Raw genomic sequence first — 15848 nt, forward strand, 5'->3', positions numbered from 1 at the left:
GTGAGGAGCAGGCAATAAGCCTACCAAGTGAATGCCAGGCCTCTAACATGGGCAGAAATACAAGTCCAAAATGTATTCATTTTTTGCCAGCTGAAACCATTTGGTTTCAGCATCCTGATATTTTATGCCAAAAATTAAATGGTCTCGCTCTACTCCAGAGCTCCCATTTCCAGGCCCATAGCCAGTTAATACTTCATCTCTTACTGCAGCGTGACCAGCAGTGGAACAAGCACTAAATGAGTCCTGCTGGTTCTGGTCTGTCAGAATCCCAAGCTGGAGCCTAGGGGACCGCATGAGCCACTGCCTGCCCACCACGCCTTCCGTGGTTTGATTTCCTCACATCCCGTGGAGGATCTGTTCGAGTTCAGCCTGCAGGTGCAAGTTTTGCAGTTTATATCTGGACCACATTTTTGATGTCAGGAAAAACATCGCAAGAAAATAACTCGTTATGAAAGAGAAGGGCTCCAGAGACTCTTTTGTATTCCAGTGAAAAGGCTTTTCTTTTAGCAGGCATTTGTCTGTGGTGTTTGCAACTTAAATATCACATGAATCTGAAAATTACATTGATTAGAAACTGATTCTTGAAACAAATCATGTTCTTTTCTTGGCAGACAGTACTGAATTCTCATCAATGAGTTTTTCTGATCTTGGAATACATTAATTAGATGGAACATGCTTAGATCTCAAAAATCATGTCAAATCACAACTTTTAATTGCACATAATTCCTACCAGTGTTTGCACCATAAATTCATTTTAATTACATTCAAGTTTAAAGAAAACATTCTAACCCTTATAATTTTTGTGCAAGCCCGTAGGAAGAAAAGATCTCTTTTGGTCCAGAGAAAAACAGTAGTTTAAAATAAGTAATAACTTGTGCCACAGGTTTTTATATTTGATTTCTTGCTTTAAAGAGAAAATCCCACACCTGGTAACCCTTATTGCCTCCTCCAAACCTCCTGAGTCATGGAAACAGATTTCAGAAAGATGCCCAAGGCCAGTAATTTAAAAAAAAAAAGAGAAACAAAACCAAATCCTTTCACCAATTTGTTTCCCAGATCACAGAATGAAAAGCTGTAGGCCTCCTATTTCCATCTTTAACACACACTCTCACTTGAGACTTAGAAAGTGGCTTAAATTTGACTTGCAAAAGAAAGATAGAGGCATGCCCCTACTCCGTGGAGAGAGCATATGAAAAGAATGTGCTTTTCTTACTTTAAGCTTTAGAAACTTGAACTCAAGCTGTAAGAGGGGAAAGGAAGGCCACAGCCAGGCAGCTGGTACAAGTAAGGTGCAGACACAGAGTCTTGTCCAGTGCCAGCTGGAAAAGATCCATGTTGGAAAACAGCTTCACAAGCCCCCCTGCTCCCTGGCTCCCGGGACATTGCTGTATAGGAAAAACTGCAGCTCTGTGTGTGCTTTGTAGGGTTTGAAGTGAAACTGTCATATGGATCTTCAGCTGTATGTGTTTTTTAAATGAAATAATTATTTGGGGAAAAAAAAGAGACCTCATTGCCTCATATCCCACTGAAATGAAATACAGCCTATGGCCCCTATCCATTACTGCTGATTAACTCAAACCTAAACTAAGTACCTTTTCCAAGATGTGAATGCTTTTCAAGAGCTCTTTCACTTGTTTCTGCAGAGGGGGTGTCAGACCCACACTGTGCCAGCTCTGGTAGAGCAGTGCTACCAGACAGGGGTAAGTGGACTCATGCTGAATGCCTAGAAGCGGCTTTCTTGCCAGGAGGCTGGGAATGAGGGACATGGAGACATCGCAAACCCAAACACAGAACAATATTGACATGGTTCCCACCACTGCTGGCTCTTCAGACCAGTGTTCAGAGACATTACCATTTAATGAGGAAAAACTGTACTGTTACTGTGACTCTTTGTGATCCTGGTTTTTACAGCCTTTTGTCATGCAGCATTACCAGTGGTTTAGGAGTTGCCCTACTTTTCTTTTTTGGGACTATTTTCCCAGGACACATCAAGGGAAGGAACCTGGCTATCCCATTCCCACTGGAAAACTTTGCACTTTCTTCACTAAAACATTGTTTTCCTGAAAATAGAAGCTAAAGCTCAGGCTAAGTTACCAGCAAACAGTATAGCCCAGCCCAGCCCAGGGCTCTTCTGGGAGGATGTAAAATGTCAAGCATGGTTCTCTAGCTATGCCTTGACTGAGCACCTCAAATGTGTGCATGTGCTTATGTTTATGGCAAATGCTCTCTTCTTCCCCCCACCTTACACAAGTGTCTATTTCCTTGGAAGATAAGAGAATCAATCTGATGGCAGAAGATAATCAGGATTTTTCCTCTACATGTGAAATAAAATACTCTGCATGTACATATTTGTGTCCACCGTATATGTGTCCACATCTTTGACTCCTGAACAGGAAGGATCAGATCTTTAAAGGTATTAAACATATAGCAGAATACTTTGAGGTCACTTATGAAATTTTGCCTCATTTCCCACCTTTGTCTTTAAGCATCTACAAAGATCTTTGCCCATGGCAGGGGGGTTGCTGCCCATGGCAGGGGGGTTGGAACTAGATGACCTTGAGGTCCTTTCCAACCCTAACTATTCTATGATTCTACAATTCTATGATATGTGAGGTTTCAAAAGAGAACTTTTATAATCCTGTTCTGTGCCTCTTTGCATTTCAAGGCAATTAAGACTCTAAAAATATCCTCAAGAGGCACTGATACTAGAAGAATGTTCTGTTTCAGTAATGGTTATTTAGTTTTTCTTAAGGCTTCCTTTATCTTCAGAACACATTTGGGACAACCACAGGATACACTCAGTGAGATTCAATAATACTATGACTCACTGACATATAGGAGTTCAACACACACTTGAATATGTTCAACAAAAAGGTGCTGAGGATCTTTGTTCCAGTGGCATTCCTCCTATTAAGTGTGTTTTCTTCTTTCAGCCTTGACTTTTCACCAAGTCATCTTCATTATTCAAAGTGCCATAGTATGAACTGTGAGAATCTGGTTGTATTTTGCCTGTCAAATTTTGTCCTAAGGAAATAGGGGGAGGGAAGAGAAAAACAACAACTCTGTGAAGAATTTCAAGCAAACAAATCCCCCACCAATCCATCATTTAAACATTCTTTGCTCCAGTGATCACTGTTTTTATTTGACTGGTTGTAACAATAGCTTGGAAAAACTCTGAAGAATTCGTTGAAAAATCTGTTGGGAACAGGAATAGAAATGAAGGGAACAGTATATTTATTGAATATGACTAGAGCACATTTGTGACTCAACTCCCCTAAGCCATCCATTATCTGATATCTCACTTTTAACAGAGACAGAAAAAAAAACCCCTACTTACCAGGAATACGTCCACAGTCAATAAAAGGAACTTGTAAATGTTCCTCTTTTTTATTTCTTGCAATTACAAATACACCAAGGAAAGACAGGAGACACCTGCAAAATAACAGTGGCATGATACAATTAGAAACAGTTTACTGCATCGGAGATGACAATTTATTTCCATGTTTCTTTTTCAAGGACTTCCCAAACCCAAGCTGCTCAGTTTATAAAGAGACTTTTCTTCCTGGCAGCTCTATATACTCATCTTGGGCTCCCTCTCAGTCTAGTTTTTGTCTCCTGAAGCTTTATTATCAGTTCCAAAGGTTTCGCAAGCAAAGTCCCACTTTCAGCAATATATACCTAACCAAATGCCTGTGTCAGACCACAATATTTGAATCCCCGAGCAAGTCTTCACAGAGTATCTAATCTAGCATTCTAGCATTTGCAATTTCATTAACAACTCAGTCTAGCTACAGACAATCAACATCTCTATTGTTTTTCTCGCTAACTGTGTCTCAGGGGCAAGCTATAAGCCAGAAGCAGTGAAAAACTGCTATGCTTGGGTAAATCTTCTATCCGCTCTGTGCTGGTCATGCAACCACTAATCCCTGCCTGCCAAATACATGGGTTGAATTTGCTCATCTCCATTTTTTGGTCACTTTTCCTGCAGTCAGACAAGGTAGCAGTTGTGTGCACCTACTCCAGTCCAGCTGCAGAAAACAAAGATGTCTATAGCTGTCAGCCCCATTTATTTGACATCACTGTGGCAAGAAGACACCTCCATCAGTTCTGGGAGATACTTCTAACCATCTCACACCATTGTCAAGCACTTAAGTGTCACCTGTCCCACCAGGGACAGATGTTGTGGTGCTGGTAGCCAGCAGAAGGTTTCTGCTCTCACAATACCTAGGTCCTTCTTGAAACATTTATTGTTAACAGATTTTTAGTATGCTTTGAACTTTTCTGCAGGCATTCTGTGTCTTTCTCTGCACAGGAAGATGAGGGGAGAGAGTTTATAGCACAGCTTCATAGGCAAGCAGCTCATATAATTGTGCATGCCTAGTGGCAGCAAAGACCAGCTGGGCACACAAATGGAAGGTAACATGGGAAGAGATTTCTCTCTGTTGTAAAAGCACCCCCTATAACACAATCTTTGGTGGAGAACAGTGATTTCTCCTTCCTGATGGAGGAACACATGCTGCTGCTTTTTCATTCCATCATGAGATTAGTAGTTCATAAGTGTCTCACATTTTTACATAGTTGGATTCAAAACCAGGCCTCCAAACTCCCAAAGCACAGACATCAATCTTTCCTTTAATGTTTTTTTATCCTACTATAATGGCTATTCCATAATACTTTAATAACAAGACAGGTTTCTTCTTACTGAGAAAAGAAGGGATTCCACAAGGCAATACTGTTTCACTACAAACATGAGTGCAGATTTCAGGCCAATACACTTACCCGAACAGAAACATGAACAGGCTCAGCAAAGCTGCACTTTGGAATTCCTGATAAAATATGACCCCTGGAATGTGACAGAAACAAGAATTGCAGATTTTGACTGGCTTCCAAGTGATATGAATTACAGCTGGGAGGGTCAGGAGCATTGTCATGCTCAAATCAAGCAAAAAAATTCCAAATAAGGTATTAATGCACATTGTGATGGGCTCACTTTTTGTGCCCGTATTCCATTAACTAGGCTTTGTCAGGATACTGCATGGGACTGAAGAAGATTAAATCTATCAGGTTGAAGCATCTGCTGTATTAGTAACTGCACAGATGCAGGTATTTTTTTGCATTGTCAGCAACAGGTTTTATGCAGGTCAAACTCAAGGTCTTATTCACAAGCAGAGTCATAACAATATAGCTAACAGGTTCTTCGTGGATTTAGTTAAGCCACTCCAACATACCATGTGGACATCTGAACTCCAATTGGGAACAGGTTTTCAGTAACTAGCTGTGTCCCTGAAGTTTACACCAAGTTAAGGGCTCCAGCAGCTAAGTTTGCCAAGTCTTTCTGGCTGAAGGGAACACTAGGTCTTTCTGGTCACCTCTCTTCCAGGAATTAGCACCTCTGCAGTGGAGGTGACAGAACCAGATGTGTATCTGGATCTCAGCTGCCCCAAATCACAGCCAAGTATATTAGCTTTAAAACACTGATGAGCATATTTCTGCTTAGAAACACCAAAGTGTGAACCAGCACAGCTGAAGCGTGACTGTATCTTCAAAGGCTGTAACTGGGGATGGTGTGTCATGAGAGAGGTACCTTCTACAATCACCCCAGTAAGATTCAGCAAAGGTTGTCCTTCTAAGCCCTACACTGGTTTAACTAACCTGGTGCAAATGCATGTGTATCCAGTCTCAAAGCTATTAAGCCATTCCTGAATAGGTACTTGATCTTTTAAAGAGGCACAAGGCCAAATTCCCCATATGGTCACAAGAACGCAACCCCTTTTTGGCACGTCTCAGTCACAAAGTGTAGGTCTCTTCTAACACAGGTGCTGAGGCAATCTGTGTGTGAAGCTAACTCCCCTTCTCATTAATGGCAGCTCTGCATGAGAAACTCCTGCACAGCAATGACAGGAAAGCCCCAAGTGTGTGTTAAAATGAGTCATAAATGTTCTAACAACATGATCATTTTGGCTCACTGCTGATACAGCATCTTGGTCGTCCTCCTTGCTCATGTTCTTACGCTGCGCACCATTTCCAAGATTTGCAGTCCCTCTTTAACAAGGCTGAGTTCAAAGTTCTCACCCAGAATAAAATGTTAAATGCTCAAAAGTCTTTGGGGTAATTTTATTTCCTTCACTTAACCTAGAATTCCACCTTCTGAAATGGAATATACACTAACTACTATGAAACACAGCTGGTTGTCATTTGAGTAGTTTGCCAGGCTGTCAAAATTACTCTACCAGTTCGGATGCAGAGAGGCTGGTGTGCACATGGTGAATGCATTTACTGGATGTCAGGATGAGGCTAGGGTAAATGCAGGTACTTCTAGTAAGCCAGCAAGGCATAGTAAACCGTACATATCACTTCTGGAAATGCCAGAATTTGATTGTTTTTATTTTGCTTCAAAAGTTGTAAACTAACTCATTTTTCAGAACTTAAACACCTGGCAAATAGGAAAGACTTCTTTTTGTGAAGTCAAACATGACTGGTTTGTGTTCCTCTTCACTGGCAGTAACTCTTAAAAACCTGATGTTTAGAAAATCATTCTGGAGAGGCAAAAGCCCAGAAACAAACCTGAAATGATGGCACTGGTGGTGAAGAACACAAAATTAATTGGCATAACTGCTGTAGCTTCATACAGATGCATTGCTTGATTCAAGAACCTGAAAGACAAGTGTTACTGTACCTCATGCCTACAGGAGGTTCATTGCACTTTAAGTCAAGTTAAGCCACTTCATGTAGTTTAACAAAAAGTGTGACCATTTCTTACCATAGCAAGTAGCCCCAGACAGATGCTTATGTGTGTTGAATTTACCTTCTGGTTTTGACTCTGCAGAGTACAAACAAATAGGCAACAGCAAGAAGGCTGGCATGGATTCTTCTGGCCATAGGCTATCATTGGACAGTCCTTTGAAGCACTGTTGGAAAAATTTTGTCTGCCACAGGTAAGGCAGGAATGTTAGGGTATTAGTGGTTATGGTCTGCACTGGTTCTTGGAAGCAGTGCTGCCTGTGAGCAGCCAGGGACAAGTTGCTCTGATTTAAGCAGGATGTGTAAGGATATACTTCCAGCATGGACATGAATACATAAGCTCTTGTAGGAACTCTTTCACTTTGCTGAAGTCCACATTGCTTCTACTACTTAATCAAACTTGACTAAAATGCCTATTTGTATGTGTACCCATGCAATGACACCCCAGACACTCTGTCCTGATGGGAAAGTCCATAAAGGTGGCTCATTTTTCCTTGGGTTGGAAACTGCTGTGTTTCTCAGGAAGGCAACACAAACCCCCACCACAATCCCAAGTAACAGTGTGCAGGACCACAGGGGCGTACCCTGCATACATGCATACACTGGCCATGGAGCAGCCTGCACAGTCAGCTTCGGTGGATGAAAAAGGCAAAGCAATTAACTCACTTGTGTGGAGACCACAGCTATCAATATTTACCCACAGGGTGATGAATCATGACTGTGAGCTCTCGGGTGCACTGGCAGATACACTGTTATGTGAATGGTGCATTTCAGACCGAAAGAGAAAAATCAGGAGGCTGCAGAGTGTATTCAAAACCTATAAAAAGATCCACACTTTAATGTTTCACTGGTACAATATATGTCCACAGTAAAACTCCAAGCTTGGATCTGTTTTAGCCATTAAAGTAATTGCATAGTTATTTTAGCAACTGTTGAACAGTCTCCATGGTGCTTTAAAAATAAAGAAATCCTACATATCCACAGGATAGTCAGGATTTTTAAGTCATTGAAAACACCTCATTATTTTCTCCCATTTGCAACAAACTCGGTCATTGGGACTAAAACAGTGATACCAAAGCCTATCATCGAATCCAGGAGGATGTTGCAGCACAGGCTGTTCTGAGCTAACACACAGCAGTCAAATAAAATAAGAGAGGAAACAAATAAAATGAAAAATGTAGACTGACAGCACTGTCTCTGTGAGAACATGTGTCCAAGAGAGAAGAGAGAAAGAAACACTGATCCCAGGGAACGAAATGGGCACATTTAATTTCTGCTTTATTTCTGGCTGAGCAAAAGAAAACAAAAAACAAAACAACCCCCCAAAAAACAGGCAAGAGAGAGAGGTTAATTCAGCAGCTTCCTATTTACCAGGCTTTTATTTCTTATTTTAAATGCCCTGAGCTGTTCTCCCAGAAAAGACAAGCTGGTTGCAAATCACTCTATAATCTGTTACAGGGGAGTTCCTAAGTCAGCCACAGAGAGTCACTGAATAATAATGCATGGACTTTCTGATTCCACATGGGAATGGTATGTTCTGCCATGAGAAAGCTGGGTTGGCTCTTCTACCGGAAAATAATCATGCAAGTAAACACTCAGACTCACACTGGAGCAATCTAGATGAGATTACTGAATGATGCTATCAGCACCTGAAGCAAAGGGACCGGCATAAAGAGAATGGACTCCGTTCAGCTGCAAGCTATATTTTACCATGCTGCCACCCCCAGCAATCTGCAAAAGCAGCATAAAGCAATCACTTCAGAGGCCAGAGGCCAGTGGGGAAAACTTGGATGTCCCCTGCACACCAAAAGTTAACTATTTCATAAAAAAGTACAGGCATACAGGGTAGCAAAACACAGCATGCAGATTTAACAGAGGCAGGAGAAAGCTGGGATAAGCTCTCTTCTGCAGTCTGACTAGTGACATCAGCTGGAGAAAAGAGCTGATGAGAAAATGAGGGTAAACATGGCCATTTGCTTATTAAGCAATGAAGGTTTCTAAAAGTCACACCTCTCCCCCCCCCCCCCCCCAGTTTACATAAATATATATTTAATTTAATGAGTTCAAGTTCAGTGTCCCAAAACTAACAGTAAATTTGGGAAGACCATGTATAAGGTGATAAAGAGAGAAGGTGGCATCTATAAATCAATTATAAACTGAAAAATAAAGCCTAAATAAACAATACAGTCAGCCATAAGCAATTCATGTGTCATAGGCAAGGCTCTGCCAGGATTTTGTTGCCTTTAGGTGCAACTTGCATCTGGAGTCGGTATCAGAACCAAAACTGATAAAACTTACAGATAAAATGTGTATGAAGGTTTGGAGGTAAGTAGACTCTCACTTACTTGACTTGGAAAGCACAAGAGGTTACCATCAAAATAATCATGATATAAAAAACAGGGTAAGTTAGCTGCATTTTCCCCTTCACAGAGAGTGTTATCATGCTGGCCACAGCCTTAACAGCAATGACAGTCAGGGATGCTGAAAGGGAAAAGAAGAGGTTAGCAGGGCAGGATTTACACCAGAGTGACCTTGGAGCATAAGCGAGGGAGGTGAAAGTGCCAGGTCAGACCCACAGGCTGATAACCTAAACTGACTGAGATCGAGCCTGGGCACCTAAACCTAAGCATGTGATTTTATAAATGCTCACTAAACTACTGCCTCAACTCAGTGGCTTTAGCTCCATGCATGCTTTGTGGTTTGCTTTTAAGTTCCTGTAGCACTGTGTCTGCAACCCTGCATCTACCCAGTTTCACCATTTTCAGCAGGGTAGCTGAGGTTAGAATCAGATAAATCTTTCAATGTGAGACTCATGTGTCTGGGTGTGAGAGAGACTGAGTTCAGGACGAGGAAAGAACTGGATTCATTTCCTTGAGCTAGTCATATGCCCTAAACACTGGAATACCAGTTAGAGGTGGTGTAACAGCTTCCACATCTTCCAGACATACTTTATTAAGCTAACTTGGAGTCCATGTTGTATTATTTAGGAGAGGTTCAAGAGGACTTGTGGTAGCTGGGACACCTCCTAATAGCAGCCTAAAATAACGCCTCCCCCTCAGGATTTCTCTACTGAGACAGGAGCTAGCCAAAGCTGGCCAAAGCTGACTTCTGGAATCACATCCTGAAGCACCTAGCTCTCCTCACAGGCTGTGGATGGAGAGCAGACAACCAACACAGGGGTCTGAATTCTGTTTCACGGTCCAGGCTCTTATGACCATTTACTGGATCTAGCCACAGAATGCAGTATTTCAGTGGTGTGTTTTCAATCCATTTAGCCACTGTCATTGCATTACCACTGACAAATTTCAGGCAGCAGGCAATGGCTTTAATACATGTCGCCAGTTCAGAGAAGTCTTGCAATCCATATCTCTTAGAAAAGGGTCTGACAGACCAGCTAAGAGTTACTTTAGATTTCCTTTTGGAGTGTGCTCTTGGCTTGCTGAAGCTAACCCAAGTAGGCTGTGATTACTGCAAATAAAATGTAACAAATTCAGAAGAGACTAAAACCGATAAGAAGAGTCAGGGTACGGAGATGACTTTTGAAGAAAGGTAATTAATCGTCAGGAGCACTGTCCCTCAGCTGGGATCCAGTTCCACCCTCTTCCAGAGCTGAGGAGTTTTGGATTTCAGTGGTCTGATTCATCCTCCCATAACAGCAAAATGCAGATTGGCAACAATAGCTGCACTGTGCAAAAAGTTCAGGCCAAGGGTTGGGAGAAAAGGTGGGGGAAGAAGAATGAATTCAGGTCTGTGGTTTTGACTGCAAGCATTTTTCTTACAGCAAGTCCAAAAGTTCAGGGAGAGTTTAAGAGTTGTATATATCTTGTGATGATCCTGTTCACCGTCATGAAATTCACTGTTTTCCTGACAACCTTTCTACCAAGTACTTCACTTCTTGCTCTGTAATGGAAATAGGTGGAGGGGTTTAGCAAACAAAGCAGTAAAACTGAGCAGAGGAGGTCAAATGTTGGTCTGCAATGGTACGAATAGTATGATAGCCAAAAAATACACTCAAGCCCCAACAAGCAGCCTACATAAAAAATTAAATCTGTACTCTAACAGGGTGGAGTTATTACTTTAAAAGAACATTTAGAGGCAAAAATTAGTAGTTTGAATTGTTCAACTAAGGGTGAAGACGGCTAAAAAAATATTTCTGATGAAAGGGCCTTTTCCATCCCTTAGAATTTTAACAAACCAGAAGAGAAAGCATCATTTTTTTTTTTTTCCATTTTGTTTTGTTTTTTGGTTGGTTGGGTGGGGTTTTTGAAAAGTGGAATGATCTCTTTAGTTAAAGTAACCCTGGAATAAGTTTCAAAACCTAGGAAATGGTTTTCCTATCTCTGATAGAATGACACCCCCCTAAGGCTAGTGTGACAAATGATGTCACTTTCCAGCTGTTAGGGCAGGAAACTCAGAAATCCCACTTTAATCTGAAATATTTTCCCCCAAACTTATGATAGCTCCCAGTATATACATGAGGTAAGATAATTCCCACCAAATGAACTTTCAGAGTTGCACTAAGCAAAACGTTTGCAGATTTTACAATCACCCCTGTATTTTCTTCATAATGAAAGCATCACCCATACCCAGTAAAACACAAAGGCTGCCCTCTCTTTAAAGAAACCTCTCTACATTTAATTTACACCTGTACGAACCCTCCACCAGAAATGTGTCTGTGCAGATATGAGAAAAGGCAGAAATCCCCTTCAACAAGCTGCCACCAAGACCCCAAGCCTCATGTACTCCCTGCAGTGAGGGCCCTCTTAGGGCAGTGCATGAATCAGACAGCTTGGAGCAAAGCTGCTGGGCCCTCCCTCAGTACCCCCATCACTCTGCTCAGCTGAAAGACCAGAGACCCAGCAGAAGGCTCTAAATGTAGTTTTGTGGGGACTGCCAGGCACCAGGACAGCTGCAGGAATCACAGCCAGCCACAGTTCTGGGTTTCCTGCTCAAGGGAAATGTCAGTATTTCCAAAGTTCCCATGAACCAGGATTTGTTTGTTTGTGTCTTTTTTAATAGAGCTGAAATAATGACACATTTTTTCTCAAGCTGCATATGCTCATCAAAACCTCAGCAGCCACCAGCTGAAACTGTATTTTTGGTTGATTGCAGCCTGACCACCAAGCTGCAGTTAGTGTCTGCTGCTGTTCCGCAGCTCCGTGTGCCCCTTTGGTACTGGTGTCATGAGGGCTGGCAGGCTCCACAGCAAAATAAGCACACAGGGCTACACAGTCCAATGGCCCAGGTCTCCCAGAGCCATGTGTTGACCTTGTTTAGGGCAGCTATCATGGTGGGTCTGCCCAGAACTGCAGCAGTCAAGTGCAGAAGCCCATCTGGGGATCTTCAGGCTTCCAGCTATGAGACAAGGAGGCTGGACCTGCACATTGCTCAGGAGCACACGGTGCTTCACTCTCCTCATGGCAGGTTTGAAAGCTGCAGAGCAGCTCAGGTGAGACCTGCCAAAGCTCCTAGGTTCTGTACTAGAAGTGGGGGGGATGGCTGTACTCACACTTCGCTCCTCCAAACAAAGGGCAGTCAAACAGTTCAACCTGTGGGGTTCCTTCATCTCTGACTCATGCAAGGAGCATGGAAAGCCTTCAAGGCTTCTTCAGAACTACAAATCCTAATCTCCCTAGCACTGGGAAACTTAAACGGGAAGACTGTCCCCAAAAGTTGATCTGAAAGTCTGAGCTTTTCATCTAGGTAAGTTCAACAATGACAAATGTGAAGTGTTGCACCTTAGACTGCCAGTATAATCCCAGAGCGCAGCACAGGCTAGGATCTGCCCAACTGGGAAGCAGCAATGGGACCTGGGGTTCCCAGTGGACAAGCTCAGTATGAACAAGAAGTATGCTGCTGTGACAGAGAAAGCCTACAGGATGCTGGATTGCATTAACAAGGGCATCACCAGCACAGATAAAGAAGTCATCACCCCACTCTTCTCAGGGCTTGCTGGGCCACCTCTGGAATACTATGTTCAGTTTTGGTCCTCACTATACAAAAGAGATGTGGACAGGCTGAAGAGGGTCTAGAGAGGGCCACAAAGATGGTCAAAGGACTGGAAAGGCTGCTGTATGAGGAAAGGCTGAGAGAACGGAGTTTGTTCAGCCTAGAGAAAAGAAAGCTCAGGGGAGAACTTATCACCATGTTCCAGTATTTAAAGGGTAGCTACAAAGAAGATGGAGACTCCCTTTTTACGAGGAGTCACATGGAAAACATGAGGGGTAATGGGTACAAGTTACTGCTGGGGGGATTCTGATTGCTCTCACTGAAAAATTTTACTCTTGTGTCCAATCAGCCACTGGAATAATTTCCCCAGGAAATTAGTGGATTCCCTGAAGTTGAACACTGGGTGTTGGGCCATCTTGCCTAGGCTGTGCTTTTGCCAAGAAAGGTTGGACCAGATGATCCTTAGGTCCCCTCCAACCTGGTAGTCTATGATTCTGTATGCAAACAGGCATAGATAATTCAAAGAAAAGTTCCTGTACAGACTTAGCGTATCACTGCATTTGTTTACAGACTGCTTACAAGGTCTTGAGCTGTACTGCTTTAATGAACCGTTTTTCACAGCTAGTCTGCTCTCCAAAACAAAGTTTAAAACAGTCTGCATTCCCAAGATCGAATGCTAAAGTGTTATTTTAAAAAAGCTTCAGAATACCATTGTACACAGCATATAAATTTCAAAAAATCTGTGAAAAGAAATAGTCCCAGCAATAAGTATAGAAACTGTTTCATAAACCAGCCTTTTTCTTCAAAAACAGACCACAGTAGGAATCATGTGAAATATTTCAATGATTCTCCTTCAGCATACCGCTTTGAAGTGGCCCTACTCTAAACTAGCTTGAGAGACTGAGTGACAAGCAATTACCAAGTAACAGACAGCAACATTGAAATGAATAATATGTTCTTACCCAGTAGTGCTACCATCATTAACAAAACCACAATGTGTTTCACAGCTTTTCTTTTGTAAAAATAGAGGAGAATGCAGAATATTATAATTTCTAAGATCTGAAAATGAAAAGGAAGAAAGTTAGAGCTTTGAAACTGTGTAATAAATGCCTCAAAGTCTTTGAGATGTCACAATCACTTTTGTTGCTCTAACAGTTCAAAGAAGAATTACTTTATAATGCATCTTCTGCCCAGAGCTAACCTTATTGCCAGTTGACAACAATTGTTTCCATTTATCTTTTCTATTATAGCAGCAGTTAAACTTTGAGCATTTCTTATTCCTTTAGTATTCTTTTTGCACTTCAAATATATCTTGTCACTGGTAGCATTGAGAAGACTTTTTTAATGTGATAGCAAAGATACCCATGTTTATTGGTAATAATTCTTACAGAAACTCTGTTTGTAACTCCTATGGAGTGAAGCATTTCCCTGGAGTAACAGCAGTCTATCCTTCTAAGCTATGGTATTCCTACTGTCACTCTATGTGACATGCAAGCTTACTTTTGCTACCAAATTAGCTCTTCTCTCCAGTCCTACAAAAAAAAAAAAAAAAAAAAAAAACTTCCCCCCCAAAACACTGTATTTCTTGTTTTCTGCCATACATCACAAGAAGGAAAACATTTATCTCTTGTGGTGGTTCTCAAATCACAGGTGCCTATCAGGAGCTTACCTTGGAAAGTTCAATGGCACACTAGTAGACCACACTGTGGGATATCAGTAGCTGCTAAGCAGATTTGCCTACATAGTCCAAATTTGGTCCTTCAATAACTGACAGGTAAACGGTAGACAATGAAGTTTACTGACTTGCTGTTATGGTATCTTTTTGCAGATTCCCTTGGTAATTGTTGCCATTTGCCATCTCAAAAGCATGGGTATTCTCCCTCTTACCTGAGTTGCCCAAATACCTCTCTATGCCTAAAGAAAGCACCAAGTGCAAGAGCCAAAAAGCTTCTGTGAAGCTCAGAAGACTTATGAAAACACAGCCAATGGAGAAAGAGAAGGTATTTTGTGCATGTTGGAAAGTAATCAAGTGGGGGAAAGAAGACTGAGAAAGAGCTTGTCATCATTACTGAATCTGCTTATCATACTTTTTTGCCAACGTAACAAGTCATAGAAAAATATCATGTCTATCTCCTTGGGTTTGTCACCAACACAATATTTTACATTTTATAACACCACTCTGTTCTTTAATCAACAGCTGCTACAAGGCAACACTAGACTAGAAAATACCTGGGTGTTGCGCTGATGACATTTTTGAAGCAGTTGTATCATAGAATAACAAAATGGTTTAGGTTGGAAGGCACCTTAGAGTTCATCCAGTTCTAACCCCTTTGCCACGGGCAGGGACACCTTCCACTAGACCAGGTTACTCAAATAATATAACATAGCAAATTCTCATTTTGGGGAGTGACTACAGCAGGAAAGCAGTCATCAGTTACATTCAGTTGCTAAAATTCTCTACCACATTACACCTCCCCCAGTTTTGTAATGTTCAAAAAATATGAACAGAACATAGTAATGTTTAATTCATTTTTTGATAACCTTCACACTGATCCCTTGTTCCCAAAGACAACTGAGAAACAATTGAATTTCAGAACATTAAAACCACAAATTTGGGTTTTATACTACCTTTCTTTAAAAAATATCAAATATTTATCATAAGAAAAAAAAACCCAAATCAACACCAACAACAACAAACCACAAAATTTTGGTGGGTTTTGTTTTTCCAAAACATGAAGAATATACTATTTTGTTGTTGTTTAAAAAACCCACAACATTCCTGGGGTAATCCTTGTTTAACAATCTTTGTAATCTCATATGAAGAGCTGGTCTCCTCTTCCTCTAGAGTGACATCCCTCTGCATCAGGCTTGCTTTAGTTCTCACACCATGGTGCCCAGCACCCAACCTGTTCTTCCACTGTTCTCTGTCGCTCAGTGACCCACCAACTGGTCACCTTTAATTGCAAGACAAAGGAGAGGCCATCACATTGAGTCACAATTCAAGCAAAGTGCATGACTTCTAACAGGACCTCACACAGACACGGACCCTCCTGGGGTGCCCCAGCTGCTGCCTATGGCAGTCTCCTGAGAATTGCCCAAAATAGCACTCGCCATCATAGCCGATAGCTGTGGTAGTGTTAAATACAAAGTCCAGGAAT

General features: G+C 41.7%; 1 protein-coding gene across 2 annotated transcripts in view; it reads right to left on the reverse strand.

Annotated features, from left to right (window-relative positions):
* Positions 1–446: 446 nt before the first annotated feature.
* NIPAL2 (NIPA like domain containing 2) overlaps positions 447–15848 on the reverse strand; it is a 49159-nt gene continuing 33757 nt past the window's right edge. For both annotated transcript variants that reach the window (XM_065668690.1, XM_065668689.1), the window contains exons 6-11: positions 13653–13749; positions 9087–9222; positions 6565–6653; positions 4780–4843; positions 3338–3432; positions 447–3024 (exon numbers count right to left, since the gene is read on the reverse strand). In XM_065668690.1, the coding sequence (XP_065524762.1) occupies positions 2930–3024; positions 3338–3432; positions 4780–4843; positions 6565–6653; positions 9087–9222; positions 13653–13749 (576 nt within the window). In that variant the 3' untranslated portion in view covers positions 447–2929. The remainder of the gene's footprint in view (positions 3025–3337; positions 3433–4779; positions 4844–6564; positions 6654–9086; positions 9223–13652; positions 13750–15848) is intronic.

The sequence above is a fragment of the Lathamus discolor genome, chromosome 2, assembly GCF_037157495.1.
Source record: "Lathamus discolor isolate bLatDis1 chromosome 2, bLatDis1.hap1, whole genome shotgun sequence".
Lineage (NCBI taxonomy): Eukaryota > Metazoa > Chordata > Aves > Psittaciformes > Psittacidae > Lathamus > Lathamus discolor.